This window comes from Athene noctua, chromosome 2 (genome assembly GCF_965140245.1).
Source record: "Athene noctua chromosome 2, bAthNoc1.hap1.1, whole genome shotgun sequence".
NCBI lineage: Eukaryota > Metazoa > Chordata > Aves > Strigiformes > Strigidae > Athene > Athene noctua.
In genome coordinates this window covers 65,550,705-65,569,407 of record NC_134038.1, presented here as the reverse complement: position 1 = coordinate 65,569,407, position 18,703 = coordinate 65,550,705, and the positions used below count along the sequence as shown (strand labels likewise).

At 35.2% G+C, this 18,703-nt stretch overlaps 1 protein-coding gene across 6 annotated transcripts in view; it reads right to left on the bottom strand.

Moving 5' to 3' along the window:
- The window catches only part of ZNF236 (zinc finger protein 236), a 91,452-nt gene that overhangs the window by 17,148 nt on the left and 55,601 nt on the right, over positions 1 to 18,703 (bottom strand). For 4 of the 6 annotated variants that reach the window (XM_074899320.1, XM_074899322.1, XM_074899323.1 and 1 more), the window contains 13 exons: positions 18,118 to 18,219; positions 13,124 to 13,275; positions 11,861 to 11,964; positions 11,616 to 11,767; positions 11,289 to 11,501; positions 10,579 to 10,858; positions 10,067 to 10,170; positions 6,899 to 7,264; positions 4,844 to 4,989; positions 3,344 to 3,587; positions 2,707 to 2,886; positions 1,300 to 1,452; positions 515 to 705 (listed from right to left, as the gene is read on the bottom strand). In XM_074899320.1, the coding sequence (XP_074755421.1) occupies positions 515 to 705; positions 1,300 to 1,452; positions 2,707 to 2,886; positions 3,344 to 3,587; positions 4,844 to 4,989; positions 6,899 to 7,264; positions 10,067 to 10,170; positions 10,579 to 10,858; positions 11,289 to 11,501; positions 11,616 to 11,767; positions 11,861 to 11,964; positions 13,124 to 13,275; positions 18,118 to 18,219 (2,387 nt within the window). The remainder of the gene's footprint in view (positions 1 to 514; positions 706 to 1,299; positions 1,453 to 2,706; positions 2,887 to 3,343; positions 3,588 to 4,843; positions 4,990 to 6,898; positions 7,265 to 10,066; positions 10,171 to 10,578; positions 10,859 to 11,288; positions 11,502 to 11,615; positions 11,768 to 11,860; positions 11,965 to 13,123; positions 13,276 to 18,117; positions 18,220 to 18,703) is intronic. The other 2 variants (XM_074899321.1, XM_074899325.1) reach the window with 2 other exon arrangements.

The following is an 18,703-nucleotide window of genomic DNA, read 5'->3' as shown; positions in this document are numbered from 1 at the left end:
AGCTACTAGGGAGATTATAGTCCATAAGCACTATTCTTATAAAATTTCTTATAATGCTACCTGTTATTAAAGTAGTCAATTTAGTTTAAATTCCATCCTTATTTGCTGCAAAAGAAACTGTTGCAATTGCTCCTCAACTCTCATGTTCACAAGGAGGAAAAGAAAAATTTACCATAATAAACAAGTTTAGGAATACTAAACTGTATTACTGAATAGTAATGATGAAGTACACAGTTTAGTTTATCACTAAAATTTGATCTCAAACATTTGAAACAGCAGAACCAATCTGTTCACTGAAAAAACCACCCTGCAAAATGTACCTGTATTTCTGTTTAAATAGTTTATGCTTCTAGATGCCAGCGTGTACACAATTGGCAGAAAGAGGGAAAGTTAACTGAATTTTCAGATACTATGTATTTCTAGGACAAAATTATTTTCTAAGCAAAATCTCCCACTCCTGCCCTGTAAAACAGTAACATAAACGGATCTGTCAGTTCAGAAAAGCATTTCTTACCTGTGAAGTGATATTAAGTGTAACTGCATCAAGACCACCTGACAACATTCCCTGAGTGTCAGCAAGAGTCAAAGTGACACTACCATCTCCTCCAACTCCTGATGAAGACATTACCAAATTCTGGGCAGAAACTGTAGATTGAGATATGGGTGTTGTTGAAGGAAGGTTTGTTCCACCTGTTGTACTAAGTTCTGAAAAAATGCAAAATAGTAAAAATAATAAACTGTTATACATAAACTCCCAGCTGTGAAGTTATTTTAATTGAACTTAATTTCTCATTTGCTAGGCCTTTCTGTTTCGGAAGCAAATAAATTGGTGAGACAGCTGATCACATGTGAAACAGCTGATCACATGTCAAAGTCAGAATCAGATGATAAAATTGGAAAAACTACATCTAAATGTAGCTTGATGGTCATTATACTGTAAAGCAGTAACTCTGTAAAACAGGACATGGGAAATGACTCATTGCTGAAAAGACACATGAAGATTTTAGATATGTCTTCTTGTTTTCTTTTTTTTTTTTTAGCATGTGGAGTAAAGTTCATTTAACTTGGCATAACAATTTAAAGCTAGTGAGAAAACACATAAAGCCATGCAGTTGCTGAATCATAATGCGTAAGACTATACTATTTTGTATTTAGTTACCTGTTCTAATGTTTATTTATATAGTATTATAATTAATATATTATAAATAAATAATATTTATATATATAAACAATACTTGTTCTAATAATATTTTAACAAAATGTTATTATTTTTAATTAGAAAAATTACTGTATGCATACCTGGAGCATTTAGTGAAGTGCCCTGAGAAAGAAGCTGGTCGTTGCTTATAGTTAATGTAGCACCTGAAGTCTGACTGTTGATGGTTGGTGCTGTCAGCCTTAAGCCATTATTCAGATCACTGCTTCCAGAATTATGCTGAATAAGATCTTGGCCTGAATAGAAATTAGTCCTGTTATAACTGGAAATGTCTCAATGTTATTCTGTTACTGTACTTTGAATTATAAACAAGTGATCATAAAATAATAAAAAGGAGCAAATACAACCAAAATACAAATGTAATTTCTACACATGCCAATTTTTATGCAGAGGTTTGGCAAGTTTTTAATATAGTTGTGTTTATGCATATCTAGATACTAACAGCAGAGAATACCTGAGATTATTAATATTAATTTAGATAAATATTGAACTTACTTATCTAGATTCAAGGAACCAACTTTATGAAACTACAAAAATCCAGCAAACTAAAGGCTAATGGTTAAAAATGTGATTTTTTTCAATCTACTATATGGATAATGAATTGCAAAGAACCTGTCCTCTTTTGGAGAAACATCATATGCTGTTACTTTTGTGGAACGGTCAACATAAAGAAAATGAAAACAGATTCTCTCAGTTGTTGGACACATACTCCATTTTTCTTAGATGAGTGAACATCCATTAACAAGCAGAAAAACAGAGGTGGGGGACCCTGACACCCTAACACAGACATTATTGTCATGACACATAAAAACACTGAACACGTTATAAAAAATGGAAAAAAAGATAAATTAATAAAGAAGAAAAAAGAAAGAGAAGACCACTAAATATTATACTGAATCAATCAAATAAATGCTATGATACAAAATACAAACTGTCTTTGGGGGAAATAGGAAGATATTGATATTGTATATAGGATCGGTCTATTAGAGGCAGTAAGAAAGTCAGTCTAATTTATTCAGAGACCCGAAGTATTAATTACGTATTATAAAGACTGTATACCTCAAAGAATGATCAGAATATCTATTAGAACACTGTTCCACCGGCATTTAAAGAAAACTAGATTATAAAAGCTCATCACCAGTGCCTGCCCTGCTTGTTCCCGTCCCAGGAGTTGAACTGCCCCAAGTGAAGGGGTAGGTACAGCAAGGAAATAAGAACTGGTTATAGGGGTTTGCCACTGAGATAAACATCTGCTGACTCAAGGCTATGAATAGGGAACCAACCTAACATGAGTCCTCAAAGCAAATGTATTTGGTTTTCAAAAGCAGATTTGTGGAATATCTTTTAAAGCTGATGAATATAGAAAATACACCTTGGGAAAGCTGTGGGCTGTGAAAATACCCTCAAAATGCTACTGTAATGTTACCTTATAAATGCTACTTTATAAAAATGGAGATCTGGTACCATTAAAGATCATTAAAAGTACCAACCAGATATAGTAAGAGTGATTTCTTGAGGACTTCCTGATGAACTTGTAGTAGTAGAACCTGAAGCATGAGCTAGAACTTGACTCAAACTGGAATTATTTATGGTCAACATTATCTCATGTTGTCCATTTGAAGATGATACCATACCCTGTGAAGTCATGACCTGAGAGATGTCCTGTGCACCTAAATATAAGCAGAACAAAAAAAATTCATGAAGATCCTTTCTTTATAATAGACACAGCTTTTTAAAGCAATTAATACATTATTTTCTGAACTACTATAAAAGATGTAGCCACAGTATGATGCTAGAACTTCTACTCTAAAGAAACAATTATTTTCGTATCGAATTTACTCCTCTGCAGGTTAAGACCTTCAGAACAAAGATTTTTTATTTTTCTAAAAACTCTAAACATTCTTCAATATTTTCTGAAAAAAAATATATTAAAAAAGGTTACGCAAAGTTCTATTATATTAAAAAATGGTAACACAAAGTTGTAAAATTCGCTGAAGATGCTGTATGCACATTTTATTAAATGAGATATTTGATGAGGGGGGATTGGGGGCAGGATTTTCTCACTGTGGGTAGTACCATAAGTAAAACTAAGAAATTCAGCACAATACAATTACTGACACTGCTTACCACTAGCGTTGGTTGTCAACACAGACTCTTGATCAGATAGGGATCCTATTGTCATATTAGCAGATGATGTTACTGTAGGCTGCAAAGACAAGCCTGATATAGGCTGAATAACTACATTAGCTGGCACTGCATTTTCTGTTGCCTGGAGGGAGGGATTCTGTGGAGCCATATTGGGATCTCCAGTTAGCTGCTGAGCAAGTAAATTACTCTGCTGTAACGTCTGCTGTAGAATACTTGGATCGATCTGAAAAGCAAGTGATCAATCTGAAGTGAACAAATGCAGATTATGGGAATATTTTTAACATAAGAATTCATATTCATTGCCCATGTATATATATATAAAATATTTACACTTTATAATTAACAATTTTGAACTTAAATTTAAAGTATCTGTATATAGCCAGTCTCCAAAGTCACTACGTAAGCAGTCTATTAAGCTTCACCTGTAGATTCGTCCCTTACTTCCCTCAGCAAAATGTTTGGGAACCCATGATTGTAGTTATATATGAGCATGCTGGGCACCACCTACCCATGCTGCTGGAATTCTGTACTGTCCTACTGTTGCATGTAGTGCTTATCACTATCTTCAGGTCTTTGAAAGTGAAAAGGCATGGAGCAGAGAGAAGACTGATATGAGAAATTATCTATTTTTTTCAGCTCCTAGGGCTCATTAAGGTCCCAGTTCACAGTCAAACAGCTGTTCTTGAGAGTTAAAAGACAGACATTTTACTCTTTAGGGATGATTGGTGATTGGGGAAAACAAAACTGAACTATAGTTTTCTTTGTTTTACCCAAAAACTTCTTGAGTAAAGAACCTCTGAGCAGCCCAATGCAACTCTGAAGACGTCCCTTCCCTGATCATGGGGTTGGACCTGATGACCTCTAGAGGTCTCCTCCAACCTCGGTAGTTCTATGAAACTAATCAAACACAACCAAGACCATGAAAATCATTCTTTTACATAATTTCAAATACAAATTTTTATCTTATTTTTATTTGATTTCTTTTCATGTCACCTTTTTTTGTCATGCATTTTACACGCTCAATGGGAATTTAAGTTGTGAATCCAAATATTAGAAGCTTGCCAAATAACACAGGTGTCTTATGTTAAGGAAAATAACATTCTGTGCAATAATTTGGGTTTATTTCTAAAGAGGGGCTTCTTCTGGGGGGGATGGGTGGGGAGCCTAAAATGCTTTTGGAGTAAAAAGACAAAATGTAATTAAAAGAAAAAAACCTCAGATTTTAAAGCAATCTGTAAAAATCCTAGAGGGGTGAAAAACCCTGAAAAGATGAAAAGGAAAGAGACCAAACCAGAAAAAACAAACAAACAAACCACTGTACGGCTATTCTTCAAGTCTTGTAACTTATATAGCATGGCACTGCTGTATGCCTCACTTGACTCAAGGGATCTCTTTAAGAATTATCTATGCATCTTAAACTTCCTTCAGTCCTCAAAGTGGGTCTATAAAATTAAAAGGAAGAAACTGTGAGCAACCTACCTGTAACGTTATGTTGTTAATACTGGTGGCATCTATTCCAGAAATTTGAACATTTTGTCCAACCAGATTAGCAGCAAGTTGTAACTGTATTCCTTCAAGAGTGGCCAAGCTACCATCTGTCAAGGACACAGTTAAGTCACCTCCAGCTACCAAAGAAAACAGTTATATTATAATGTTTTTCTTTATTATTACTGACTGCCTCTTTTAGCTTATTTTTATAAATTAAATCAATACAAAAGCTATACACACACACAATTTATGCCAAGAAAAATAATTTTAAGTAGATGACTGCCTATTTTAAAGCTTCATAAACTCTATGTAATTTAAGGATTATAATTAGCATCTTACAAAACAAGAACCACTCCAGAGTAGCTTTAGAAACCTGGAGAAATTTGTATAAATTTCCTTGAAGAATGCGCCATGTGTAAATACTAGAAGCACTCACACATGCTATGTATATTCTGACTCTGAACGTACACATGAAAGATACTGCCACATTTTTGCACAGCACAAATAAGAAGGTATCAAAGTTCATCCTATGTACTCAGGTGGGTGGAAATAAAGGTACATTAGCATTTGAATTCCAAAAATCTTTATAACTTAGAAAGCTCCTCATTTCAAAAGCTGAATAGACCATCTCTACATCTTGAGGCACTATAAGGGAAAAGTCACTTTGCATTTGACGTACCTTCTCCAAACAACTTCAGTATGATCAACCAGTTTCCTTTGGTTGATGCTTCAAAAACATCTATATAATCTTCCCCTCTCCAAAATCCTTTAGTATAATAAATCTGGTTTACAATGCACCCAAGAAATACCTGCTCAGGACAAAACCCATACCACTGATCTCAATTTAAGAAGGTTCCCACCCCTTTCTAGGACATCTGAACATGCTAAAGGCTCCTCCTTACTGGCTTCACTCAAAAATCCAAGCAAACATCAGACGGTTTTTAATCACAAATTTATCACTAACTGTGCCTGTCAAACAACATTTACCAGTATCTTCCAAACAACAACAGTTTGTTGGTTTTAGACAACAGGTTAGGTCAAATCAGATATGCTGGAATGGCTACGGTTAAATATGAGACTGATACATTACTGTGAATGTGCAGGCATACCTTCAAAAATCACAGACGTAATGAAAAAGTGCCAAACAAAATCAAAGTCTCCCTTTCAGACGTGTCAGACAGATAGTCCAAGACCCGCAATTTAAGTAGTAAATTTATCAGTACCAGGGAACACTTCCAGACACCTGAACACTATTTGCCTCTTAAAACCATCCCTGTCCCAACTTTGCCTAAGGACAGCTAGCACTTAAACAAACAATTCCCGAAAGCGATTTAGAAATTTGCGAGAATCATTCTCAAACGGTCATTTTCTTGCCACATGAAGCATGTGGAGTATACTGTGCCAGTTGGCCTCAAAGAACAGTCTGTGGCACATTTAATGAGCTAATGCAGCTGTAGTCACTGTCAACTGTTAAGACTTCATATCCTAGGTGTTTAATTACTTAATATACATGCTGACAGTAGCAGTCTTTTGTATCGCTAAAGTGTTTTCTGGTTGGGTTTCTTGGGGGTGTTTTATTTTGGACTATTAACTACACACACACAGCAGAGCATGTGCACTGAAAACACAGTCTTCATTATTCATGTAAATAGTGTAGACAAACTCTTTTTTGCAAAGTACGTCTTATGGAATGGAAAGCTTACAAAATAACTGATTTGCTTCTCTCTTTTTAAAGAAAAGGCAACAGAGTATTACCAAAAAGAATGCAAGTACTCCATCTACTTGTTATCCGTATTTTCTTCTTTTCTGCAGTGTAACACCACAGCAGAACTGAAGAGATCTTTCTAGGTGAATTGCATACATGTTCCCCTTCATTCTTAAATAAATAAATTTCCATTTATGTCACCACCGTGCATTGAATCATGAATTCAGTACAACTCTTACCTGTTTGGAAGTAGTGTTTGGCATAATTTTCTGAAACTCTAATAAAAAGCAAAGTTCAGCACTTGATCTCAACACCACCACCAAAAAGCCATCCATCTTTACCTGACACTGAAGCAGGCAGGATAGCCTGGCCCACAAGTCCTTGCTGAAGTAAATTTTGATCAAACTGACTTGTCAAAACGGAGTTATTCATGATGAAAACATTAGGATCTGTTGAGGATGAATTAAGAAGACTGACTGGTTGTAGTCCCTCAGCTGAAGTACGAGCAACAGGCTTCCTAACTTTCTTTGTCTCTGGTTTGTAATGACACTGTATGTGGGTTTTTCTGCGCCCTGAAGTACGAAACCGTAAATCACAGTGTGGACATTTAAAGGGCTTTGCTCCTGTATGCAGACGCATGTGGACTTTTAGACTCCCTTTTGTAGAAAAAGAATTACTGCATACATGACAACTGAAGAGCTTCTGGCCTGGAAAAGTTTCAAAAACAGAAAGATAAGTGATAAAATCTCTAAAAATCAATAGCATTGTACCAACAATTTAAAAAAATACAGATCCTAAACTAATTTGAACAAAATAAATTTGAAGTAACTAGCCCTTTTCTTTGTAATTTTGGCTGTTTTTCAAATGAATTAAGGATCTCATTGAAGGGTATCTTAATTTTTTCCTTTTTCTAAAACTCAGTATGGTGTTAAAAACTTTCATGACAAAACTTACTTGGGTCACCTTGATGCCTCTGTCCTCCTCATCATCTCACCTTCCTGACTAATGAAGCTGTTTCAACTACACAGCTCATAAAAGTGGAGAATTAAGTTTCATCTCGACCTCTTCAGCACTTGGCTTCTCCTTATTTAACCACTTATTTCCTTTTTAATTCCAGCAGCTTTATTCTTCAGTTTTAGACTCTGCCTCAATACTGACTAGTATCAATGGATTACAAATAGGAAATTAATAGAATTCATAAGCAAGAAAATATTCTAAACCAAAATACCAATCATGTCAAAGTAATCTAGAAATACATAAATCTGGTCTATACACATACAGGCCTCTTTCTCTGCTCTCATATTAGATTGCACATCATTTGAAAAAAATCCTTGGTCTCAAGTGGAATTTTTAATGTACTACAAATAACAGCAATTAACTATAGAGTTCGTTTCATTAACCATATGCACAATTGTACAATTGTGCAGGGACACCTTCAACTACATCAGGTTGCTCAAAGCCCCGTCCAACCTGGCTTTGAACACTTCCCGGGAGGAGGCAGCCACAACCTCTCTGGGCAACCTGCTCCAGTGTCTCACCACCCTCACAGGTAAGAATTTCTTCCTTATGTCTAATCTACATCTACCCTCTTTCAGTTTGAAACCGTTACCCCTCGTCCTATCCCTACACTCCCTGAGAGAGTCCCTTCCCGCCTTTCCTGTAGGCCCCCTTTAAGTACTGGAAGGCTACATAAGGTCTCTCAGGAGCCTTCTCTAGGCTGAACAACCCCAACTCTCTCAGCCTGTCCTCTTAAGGGAGATGCTCCAGACTCCTGATCATCTTCATGGCCTCCTCTGGACCCACTCAAGCAGGTCCGTGTCTTTCTTACATTGAGGGCCCCAGAGCTGGACACAGCACTGCAGGTGAGATCTCACAAGAGCAGAATAGAGGGGGAAAATCACCTCCCTTGACCTACTGGCAACACTTCTCTTGATGCAGCCCAAAACACAGTTGGCTTGCTGGGCTGAGTGCACATTGCTGGCTCATAGTCAGTTTTCATCCACTAATAGCCCCAAGTCCTTCTCCACAGGCCTGCTCTCAATCCACTGTCCTTTCACGAATTAAAAATAGTTATAAAACTGAAAACAAAAGGTAGGATTATATGGACAAATTTTCATAAGACTGGAAGTCAGCAAGGGAGTTATTTAAGCACCCAAGGACCCAAGTTAGTCAATACTGTAATATAGATAATGTGGAAGAGGGGATGAACAACAGGTTGGAAAAATCCGTTAAAATTACACACTTCTGTTACAAAGTTCTGGTTTATATTATTAAAAAGTGTAAAATCATTAAAAGTTTGGAAAAAGAAAGATGAGGAACAATTTCTCATTGTTTCTCAAACAAAAGAACTAGTGGGCTTAGGAACAAAATCATCAGATGGCACACTGAAAACCGAATTTGCAACAGGAAATTTATTGCTACTGGATGTACTGAAGGGCATTTATTTTTACCCAGTTTTTCTGGGTTCAAAAAACAACTGGATAAAACTAATGTAAAATATTCCATTACAGGTAGTGAGCAAAAAGATACAATCTCTAGTTCAGTGTCCCACAACTTGCAAACTGCTTGAACCTGGAGGAACATCATCAAATCTCTACTTTGTTCTCCTCATTATCCTTAGCATCTGCTACTATCTGAGACAAGATACTAATCTACACAGATCTGGTGTAACACAAGAGCGTAGTATTTCTTACTAAACAGCAGTAGAAAGTACAAATACACTGAATTGGAAGGGGCGCTTCCAACATCAAACTAATTATATAATTACAGCATTAAAAGCATTCTTTTTTTTTTTTTTCCATTTTTGAAAAAGCTTATAACACACCTTCGCAAAACTGTAGCCAGTTTTAGAAATTATTTAATTTAGGACGGGGTTTAGTACAGAAGTTCAGTGGTAAGACGAAAGTAAGTATGAAAGATGTAAAAAGGTTTTTCTTGCATTTACACAAAACTGGGGTTGAAAAATACTACTATTAAAATCTCTCAAGAATACAAAGAAACTACTGTAGAAACCTAAATATTAGAGAAATTAGGTTTATATTCAACTTGCATGATTCAAATAGCTGAACGGTCAAATTTTTTGTACTCTTGTTTTTCAATTACTTGTCAGCACAAACATTAATGTTTTTTTTCTTTAACTTATTTTTATAAAATCCTCCAACTCCACCCTCTTGCTCAGGAAAATCATTTAGCATTGAAATGCTACAGCAGATCTGAAATTAAAATATTAAGATACACACATAGTTTTTCCATGAGCTAAGACTATGACTGCTTTACAAGCCTACTAATACAGCAGGCTGTAATAATATGGTTTATTCAAAATACCATATCATTCGATGATGCCATAAGTACCAAATTTCACTTCGCACTGTCATTCAAAAGTAGAGATTTGATGATGTTCCTCCAGATCATAGTGAAACATACCATTCCTTGCAAAATCTTTGCTGCAAAAAACAGCCACTCAAGAAAGCAACTAGTTTCTAAACAAAGACATTAAAAATCTTACTGACCTGTGTGTGTTTTAACATGACAATCCAGAGTGGATTTTACAGTGAAACTTTTTCCACATTCTTCACACTTATACGGCTTCTCTCCAGTATGGATACGAACATGCCTAATATTTCCAGAATACATGTATAGGTGAATTTCTACTTTTATGTCAGTTCGTAGAAATATTTATGCTGTATCTTAATAATTTTAGAATTAATTGCATACTTATATTAACATTAAACAGAACTAGTAAAACTGATTTTTACATGTTTTTAATATGCAAGTCCTATAGCAAGAAAAAAAAATTCTAAAACTTCATAATGATCATTTTAATGCTGCTAGAAAAGAAATAGGAAAAGGCTGGTTTAGTCATATTCAGAATATATAACATTTTGACACATATTTTTAAACCATACTGAAAAGAATAACGTATGTAAGTATGAGTCAAACTTTAGCTTAGGCATATAAATGTTATATGAAACTGTTACTGCTAAGTTTTTTGAAACTGAAAATAAGCAAAACACTTCCTTACCTGACTAAATCACTGGGTTTTTTAAAGCTTTTGGGGCAATAACTACAACAGTTGGCATATTTGGGCTCTGCTTCCAGTTCTGCTTGCTTATCTTTGATTTCACTAATTCTGTCTTTCTCTGCAGCAGATTGAACAAGAACTTTTTCTGAGACAGTAGCACTTTCTCGAGGTCTAATCTTTGCCAGTTCTGCTGTTTCTTCTTCTGTGAAAGTTATGACACCAGGACGAGATTTTCTGGAAGTTCTCTCAGAGTTTTCATCATCGTCTTCAACACATGCAACTATTTAAAAACAAACAAACAAACAAACAAAAAAACCCCGCATCTGTTTAGTTTAATCGGTCAGCTGAAATTACAAAAATAGCTACTCATGTCTATACTACTTTTAAATAAAGCTGGATTTATAATTCTTATTTTTACAATAATTAAATATAGGTATAAGTAATTTAGGACAAAAATTGTTCTACTTCAGTGACACACTAAAATAACTATGTAACATACAATACCTTGAATATACTGGACAGACCCCTCGAAAATTGATTTCTTTAAACAATTCAGATAACAGAGCAATGTCAGTGGCTCTGGACATTAGAGATTGTTCATGCTGGAAGGCTAATTTGTAACATTACTGTTATAGCATTCATGTAATCCACTGAAACATCTGTACTTCTTATGTAGTAAGGACTGTAAGAGTAAAAATGAAATAATTTACCTCCCCCTCCTGCTTCTGTAGCTGCTGCTACAGCTGAGGAGACTGCCTGATGTTTTTTCATATGTTTTTTGCAGTGAACAGTTGTTCGAAAGCTTTCATCACAGAATGGGCACTTGTAAGGCTTCATGCTCATGTGAGTTGCCATGTGCCTGGTAAGGCTGCCATTAGTTGTGAAGGAGGTATTGCAAATGCTACAGCTGAATGCTTTAACTCCTTAAAGTAACAGAAACAAATAAGTAGCAAGCCATTTGTTTAAGTTTAGTTATGAGGACATTTACAAAACCCAAATGTGAGTTAAGATAACATAGAGATGGTATACTCTGTTACCTGTATGAGTCTTTTCATGCGACTTAAGAACTCCTGAGGAAACAAAGCCACGGCCACAGAGCTGGCATTTATAAGGTTTCTCACCAGTATGTGATCGTACATGTTGTTTCAAATGGCTGGATTTCTTAAAGCCCTTGTTGCAATATTCACATCTATTAGAAGAAAATTGTTTTCGTTAGTTGCATGTAATTACGAGCATAAAAGATTCAGGAAATTCTGTAACAGAACCTAAAAGCATAACAAACCTATACGAACGCCTGCTTTGATCTTCATTATCCTCAAGAAAATGAGGCCGTTGGGTATGCAATTCAAGTTCTTGTGATGACTGATCTTGGATCAAGCGAGTAGTCTAGAAATCAAAGCCTCAAGTAAATTTCAATAAACAATACTGAAATAAAATCACACAAACAGGCAAGAAAAAATTACAGCATTTACAGTCAACACAAGTAATCAAATGTATGCTTTCAAAAATTACCGACAAGAAATTAAGAGTGTAATACAATACCTCACTCTTTCATAGTGAGAAGGAAAGCAGCACAATGTGTACCTGCTGAATGGGAATACATAACGTGGTGCACTTACACCTCCCTGTGAATCTAGACAAAAACATGTCTAGAGTCTTGTAGATTTTTCTGGTGTTTGAGGGGTTAAATTAAACACTAAAGCAACTATGTCAAACAGTATGAGCCCCAAACTGACTAGCAAAATGCACAGTAGTGCTTGACAGACTTCACTACTTTCTGAACAGATTTTTCCTCTAAGCAAAAACACCACAGAATAATCCTTGAGAATGACAGCATGTTTTAAGATCTGAAGACAAGAAAACTCCAAGGCCTGTAGGCTGAAACTACTTAAACTCTTCCAATCCTAAAACCCACCTCAGTTCTCCGACTGACATTTGCCCTTTGCAAACAGGCATGAAGGGACAATAATTCATGCAGCTCATTATGGTAGACACATGACTACTGATGGTCTTCATTCTAAGTACTGATACCATCATAGAAAGTTATATTTAAACTGTCAGCAATTGAGCTCTTTTACAAATTTAACCAGATGAGAAACACAAAAGAACATCATACATTGCAATATGCAATCTCCATGAATGATCGTGACACATTTGTAATTTTATTTTTATTGTTTGATCAGATCTGTATCTATAGAAATTTTAAAAATTAGGACAGAATATAGTGCAATAATGTATAACTATTTTATAACATTAGGTACTTTCCTTTGTTTTAGACTTACAATCCAACCTTATAGCACTATATTGTTTTTTAAGCCTAGAGCATCAAAACTTACTTTTTTTTTTCCCCCCCCCCGAAACATGTAGCCAGGTCACTTACCCTCCCCCTGCCCTTTTATTTTCCAGTTGTTAAACACAAACATGCAAGAAAAAAAAATAATGACATTTTTCTGACTTCTCAGTCTACCTAATCACCAATAACATAGTTCAAAGAAACTCAGCACTGAACACAGAACCATTATCTCTGCCTTCTAGCAGTACTTACTACGTTAATAGTGTCTGTACTTGGAACCTGAAGAAGGGCTGGTGGATGGTAACTTGTTGAAAGAGCCTGAGATTCAAGTGTGCTTGAATCCTGCAGCTGCTGTACAGCTGGAAATTGAGTCTGTTGATTGTAGCTGTCATTCACTGCAAAACCTGCCGAAAATTGAACAGTCACAAACATGGAAAATACACTGAAATGGACTTTGAATAACACCACACTATTTTGAAGACTATCTTCAAAAGAGATTAAGTAGTATTACCATATAGTAATACTCATTTTATACTCTTCACTGTTGAAAACCAAAATACACAAATGTTTCTGGCATCTATGTAACATGCATAATAGGGTTACTTACCATTAGCTGGAATTCTATTGGAAAATCTCCTCCACAGAAAAACACTGTTTGAAGTTTCTTCGGGGTGCCACAATTACCTTAGAGCCATTGAAATTTTGAATTTCTTGTATGTAAGCATGCATGTGTCAAACAGGTTGACCCATCTCCCTTTATCCACGTTGGTACCACGCTCCCTTAACTACACTGGAAGCCGATCACAAGGATGCAAAGCTCAGTGGGGAGGATGGCGGGTGAGTGGAGGAGATGACCCAATAGGAGAACTCCAGTTTCTGATAAAGTAACCCCATTTTCTCCTACTTTGGATCTCCTCCACATATTCCCACTCTTTAGATAATAGTAAAGTAGAGCCTCTCAAAGGCAAACTGCAAAGTAAAAAATAGACATATTTTTATTCACATTTCCAGTATAAAGACCTGCAATTTGTATTCAGTTTTGTTCTTCTGAAATATCAGATCTTAATCACCTCCTTTTCTAAATGAATGAATGAAATGATAGAATCAATGATCCAGAGCCAGGGAAGTATAGCTCATTGCAGGGTTTTTTAATGCTATTAGAGATGTCCTTTATCTTATCAACCCCTCTAAGCCCTAATACTTCTAACAGGAAAAAATAAAAAAAATTTTAAAATCAATGTTATTTGGAAAAAAAATGAAACCACAAGTATCAGTAATTAAGGTAAGGACAGCAATTTTACTATTTCCGTGCAGTTTGCCTTTAGTGGACAAAAAGGGTGAAGATTATGAAAACAGGGTAGAAACAAATCCACATCAGATGTTCACAGCATCAAAGGCCAAAAAGCAATGCTTAAAGAATGTCTTGAATTACATTATATCAAAAACTGGGATGTGTTAAGTTTAAGTAGAAATTTTCCCAAAGACACTTTTCACAGTAGAAGAATACTGTTACACATATAGGAAAAAAACCTACTTGTATGCTATTGCTTACAGCACAGAATGAAAACTAACAAATGCAAACAAATCTTGAAAGCTTCATTAGTCTGTTTGTAATTTATCACCAAACCTAATGCCGCAACTGGTACATTAATTTCTCTCCTAGAACTACCAAGATTCCAAGAAAAAAAAGATTCAACAACTTGAACTTGCACCTCAATTACTCTTAGTGAAATGAAAAAAAAGTAGCCTGAAGAACAGCGATGCAAAGCTTTATGGTGGTAAGAGGGCTGCTAATTCAAATACATTTTAAAAGCACCTTTATGGAAAAATGGTATTCCGACTACACTTGATGAGAACACAAAAAACCAAGCCTCAAGAAACTGAAGCAAAAGTGATGTCACTTCCATGCCCTACATATAAAAAAAAAAAAGGACATGACTATTAAATGTACAAAGAAACAGCTATCTAAAAGAACTGAAACTTTCTTTAATCGAAAAGTAATTTTTACTAGCTAAGAACAGGAAAAGAAATTACTGTACCATGACCTATTTCACTTCACAGTGTTTTAATAAAAACAAGTATCGACATACTGAAAAATTTCCCAGGATCATGCCACAAAGTGCTCAGGAAGAACAGTTCTGAACTTAGAGATATTTTGGGACAAACTGAAGAAAGAAATACAACTTCTGAAAGTAGTTCTGGAATAAATGTAAACCAATGCCATAACAAGATTATACATGATGCAAATCCATTTTGCTCAATACCTAGTATGAAGGTAAACTTCTACCCGAAATTTTAGAAAGATCTGACAATTTTGAGCATGCTAAAGGCATTTGCTAACACCATACTATTTCTACAGAACAGTATTAAAAAAAACCCACAACACCAAACACCAGAAACCAGACATTCAGTCTGAGAAAGAGACAGAATTAAATTCCAGGACACATTTTCTGCTTGTTTTCATCATTATATATTGTTTTCCACAAGCTTTTGCTTAATCTTCAAAGAACAGAGAGCATTTTAAGCTCTGTATAATAAGGGGAGTCTCTTATTACTTACTACTCTTAAACTGTCATTAGATTTTGTGTTATTTCAGTACAAGTAATCATTTGCATTGCTTGGTTTTTTTTGGCTTTAGGACATAACCTATTCTCTTCTAGCTTATCAAAACATACTGAAAAAAATAGAAGACTCTGGAAATCGGTTTACTAGTGAAAAGATGTGTCTGACACATGAGAATGAGAAAACAACAGTATGATAGTTCATAGCAAATACAGTATTTTAGCTTAGACAAAACCTGAAGTCTTTACTGACAGATCATTTGAATTCTAACATTACAAACACATCTACATGCACATGTGGATGTCAGTAGGGGTCAGTGCCTAGCAATTAAATGTTCTGCAGGTTTGCTTCCTAGGTAACTTTTGGAACCAGATGAACAGTACTGACTGGAATCAATGTGTAAATAGGTACTGAAAGAATTGGAATTCCGAGTCCTGAGAATTCTTAGGAAAGCAAAACAGCAGTCTGGTAGCAAGGCCATATTTGCATGGGCTACGGAATAACAGTATTTGGACTTTTTTCAAGATCACTCTCCTATCACCACTAATTGAATTATTAACATTCAACCATGCTTACAGGAAGACTTTAAAGGAAGAAAAGGTATATGAATCTACATGAAAACACATTTCATGACAGATGATATTCAATAACCCAAAGACATTTTCTGATAAAAGATCCATTCGGTTGTTCTGATCACCCTAAAAAGTCTTGAAATGAAGACGCCTGAATATGTAAACTACAAAGAACGCTGAAGTCCTTTTTCTCAGTCTTCAAATCTAGCTCAGAAGAATAACAGATTATGATACAACAGTACCCTCATAAGATCTGCACTTCTTCACATGTCTGAACATATCAAGAAGAAAATCTATCTGAACAAACCAGAAATTCTGTGGAAGTATTACAAACAAACCTGAAAGAATAAACAAAGTTCTGATAAGGCCTGTGAAGACCTAGAGATCAGCCTCATCTGTCTGAAATGCAAAGATTTCCTTTTTTTCTTAAAAAAAGGAAAAAGAAAAATAAAAAAACCTATCGAAGATATTTTTAAAAACTCCTACATTGTTTTATTAATAAACACTGAGCCAAAATATTTTAACATTACAGTCTATGAATATCAAGGATAAAAAAGACATAGTGTTTTAGGCTTGAATGTTTTGCCTAGCTGATAGGAAAAAGAAATTAGGAGCATGAAGCACAGATGCAGACATAGGGAGAGGGTCGACCAATTTAACGCATGCATCCGCGCAAATGCTTACCTACCTGAAATTCAAAAATTTTGAAGGGCTCCAGGATCTTCAAGGAAACTTCAAAGAGTTGGGAATCTGTGGATGAGATTCCAAGTAGAATAGGAGACATCTTATACAAATGAGACTTTAAAAAAGCCACACCACAGTTCTGATTCTCTGTACCAATTCTATAATGTACCGATGATCAGCCTAGATTTCTGATGATGAAAGAATTGTTTTGTGAGATCTACAAGAGTCTCCCTCCGCCCCAAGAAATCACTCAGCATTCAATATTTATTTAATGGAGAAAGATACACATACATAGAAACAGAAGTCTAAATAAGACAACAAAACAAGGTTTACTATTGGATTTTCAAATCCTAAGGAGCTGTAAAAATCCAAACAAAAAACACCACCACTCTTGAGAGTAACACAGAGTGAAAGATTGCACTTTTTTTTTTCTGTAGTCTCTTTTCATTCATTTGGAAAACTGTAAAAGGTAACCAATGAAAATAATCCACAGGGTTTTAACAGAATCTGCTTCAAACTTGTTTAATAAAGGCGGAGACTTTAGGCTTTTTTCTCAGTTACACAGAAAGCATCACAACCTAGAGAATTAAAATCGGCAACAAATCATACTATTTCTTCACAGTGTCATGCAACTTAGCACAGTCAATTACGTTTTTACAAAAGGCACTATGCAATTAAACAGGGAATGAAATTAAGAACAGAGGAGTTTAAGCATATGGAATACCAATTACTGGTTACAAGTTATATAAATATGAAGCTATTTGGTGAAGTCAGAAACAAGGAGGAAGAGATCACCTGGTTAGCCAGTGAGGTCCGCTTCCCAGCCAAAACATATGAAAACCCCTTGAACATACACCCCTTCCCTGCTCGCCCCCTTCCCCCACCACTCCCCACCTTCCCCCCAAAAAAAACCACAAAACAACAAAACTACTAGCTTCATATCAAGCAACAAATTCCAGCAGTGAAAAGCAAACTGCTGCAGTTAGGTGAAAATATGATTTTTACATGATTATATTTTGCATTGTCTTTTTTTAATAATGAATCCCAACAGCTACTCAGTCAAATTTTAGGCCATGATTCTGTTCATCTCAGGTTATGAGCGCCTATATTTAAGGGGAAAGTTGTATAAACTGCCTACTGCCACAGCAATTTCAAACACAATCAAGGAAAGAATATGAAATGCCTGACTATAAACTCCATACTGTAATGACTAAACATTGGCTCATAAAAGCACAATTCATTTATATTTTAAGTATTGAAAATATGCTACCAAATATAGTTTCAAAATAGTAATTTAAGAAACAGTTTTTGCAAGCTCTCTGCATTGCAGTTACTTTGACTGTGGCTGCCCACTTTTGAAATGCTTTATGACTGCTATGCTGTAAAACCAGATTTATAAAAACGACTTTAAAAACCTTTATTACTAACCTTGTGATAAGCCCTGTTGATCAAATGGCTGCTGTGTTATAGCTTGCTGTTCAAATTGAGTGATATTTTCCTGTAAAGCATGCTGAGATGTCACAAATCTATCTGAAATGGGGAAAGGAAGAGGAGAAAAACAAAAACAAAAGAAAAACAGGAGAAGATATAATTAACTGGATAATTCAGCTGTTCCTAAAACCCTACATTTTATAGTCATCTGAATTTACTGCATTAAAAATAAATTATTATTTTTAATTTAAAAATTATTACCTGAATAGGTTATTTAAATCTTTGCTTTTCGTAGGCTTTATTTACATTTCTCTGAAGTACTTGCTAACTCATTACATCACGAAAAGAAGAAACAAGCAAAACCAAAATACTTTGTTCCACTATTATTAATAGAATAAGTACATGAAACATTTTGTATTCTCCCACCTCAAAAGACAGGTATTACTTCTCAAGCAGACTATTTAGCAGTGCTTTTTGTAAATAACAGAGGTGATTTGGTAAAGTTTTGTATGCATAGTACTATTTTCTGTAGGTAGGTTTAGTAGTTTTGTTTGATACAACTAAATGGTGTAAACCTTAATAT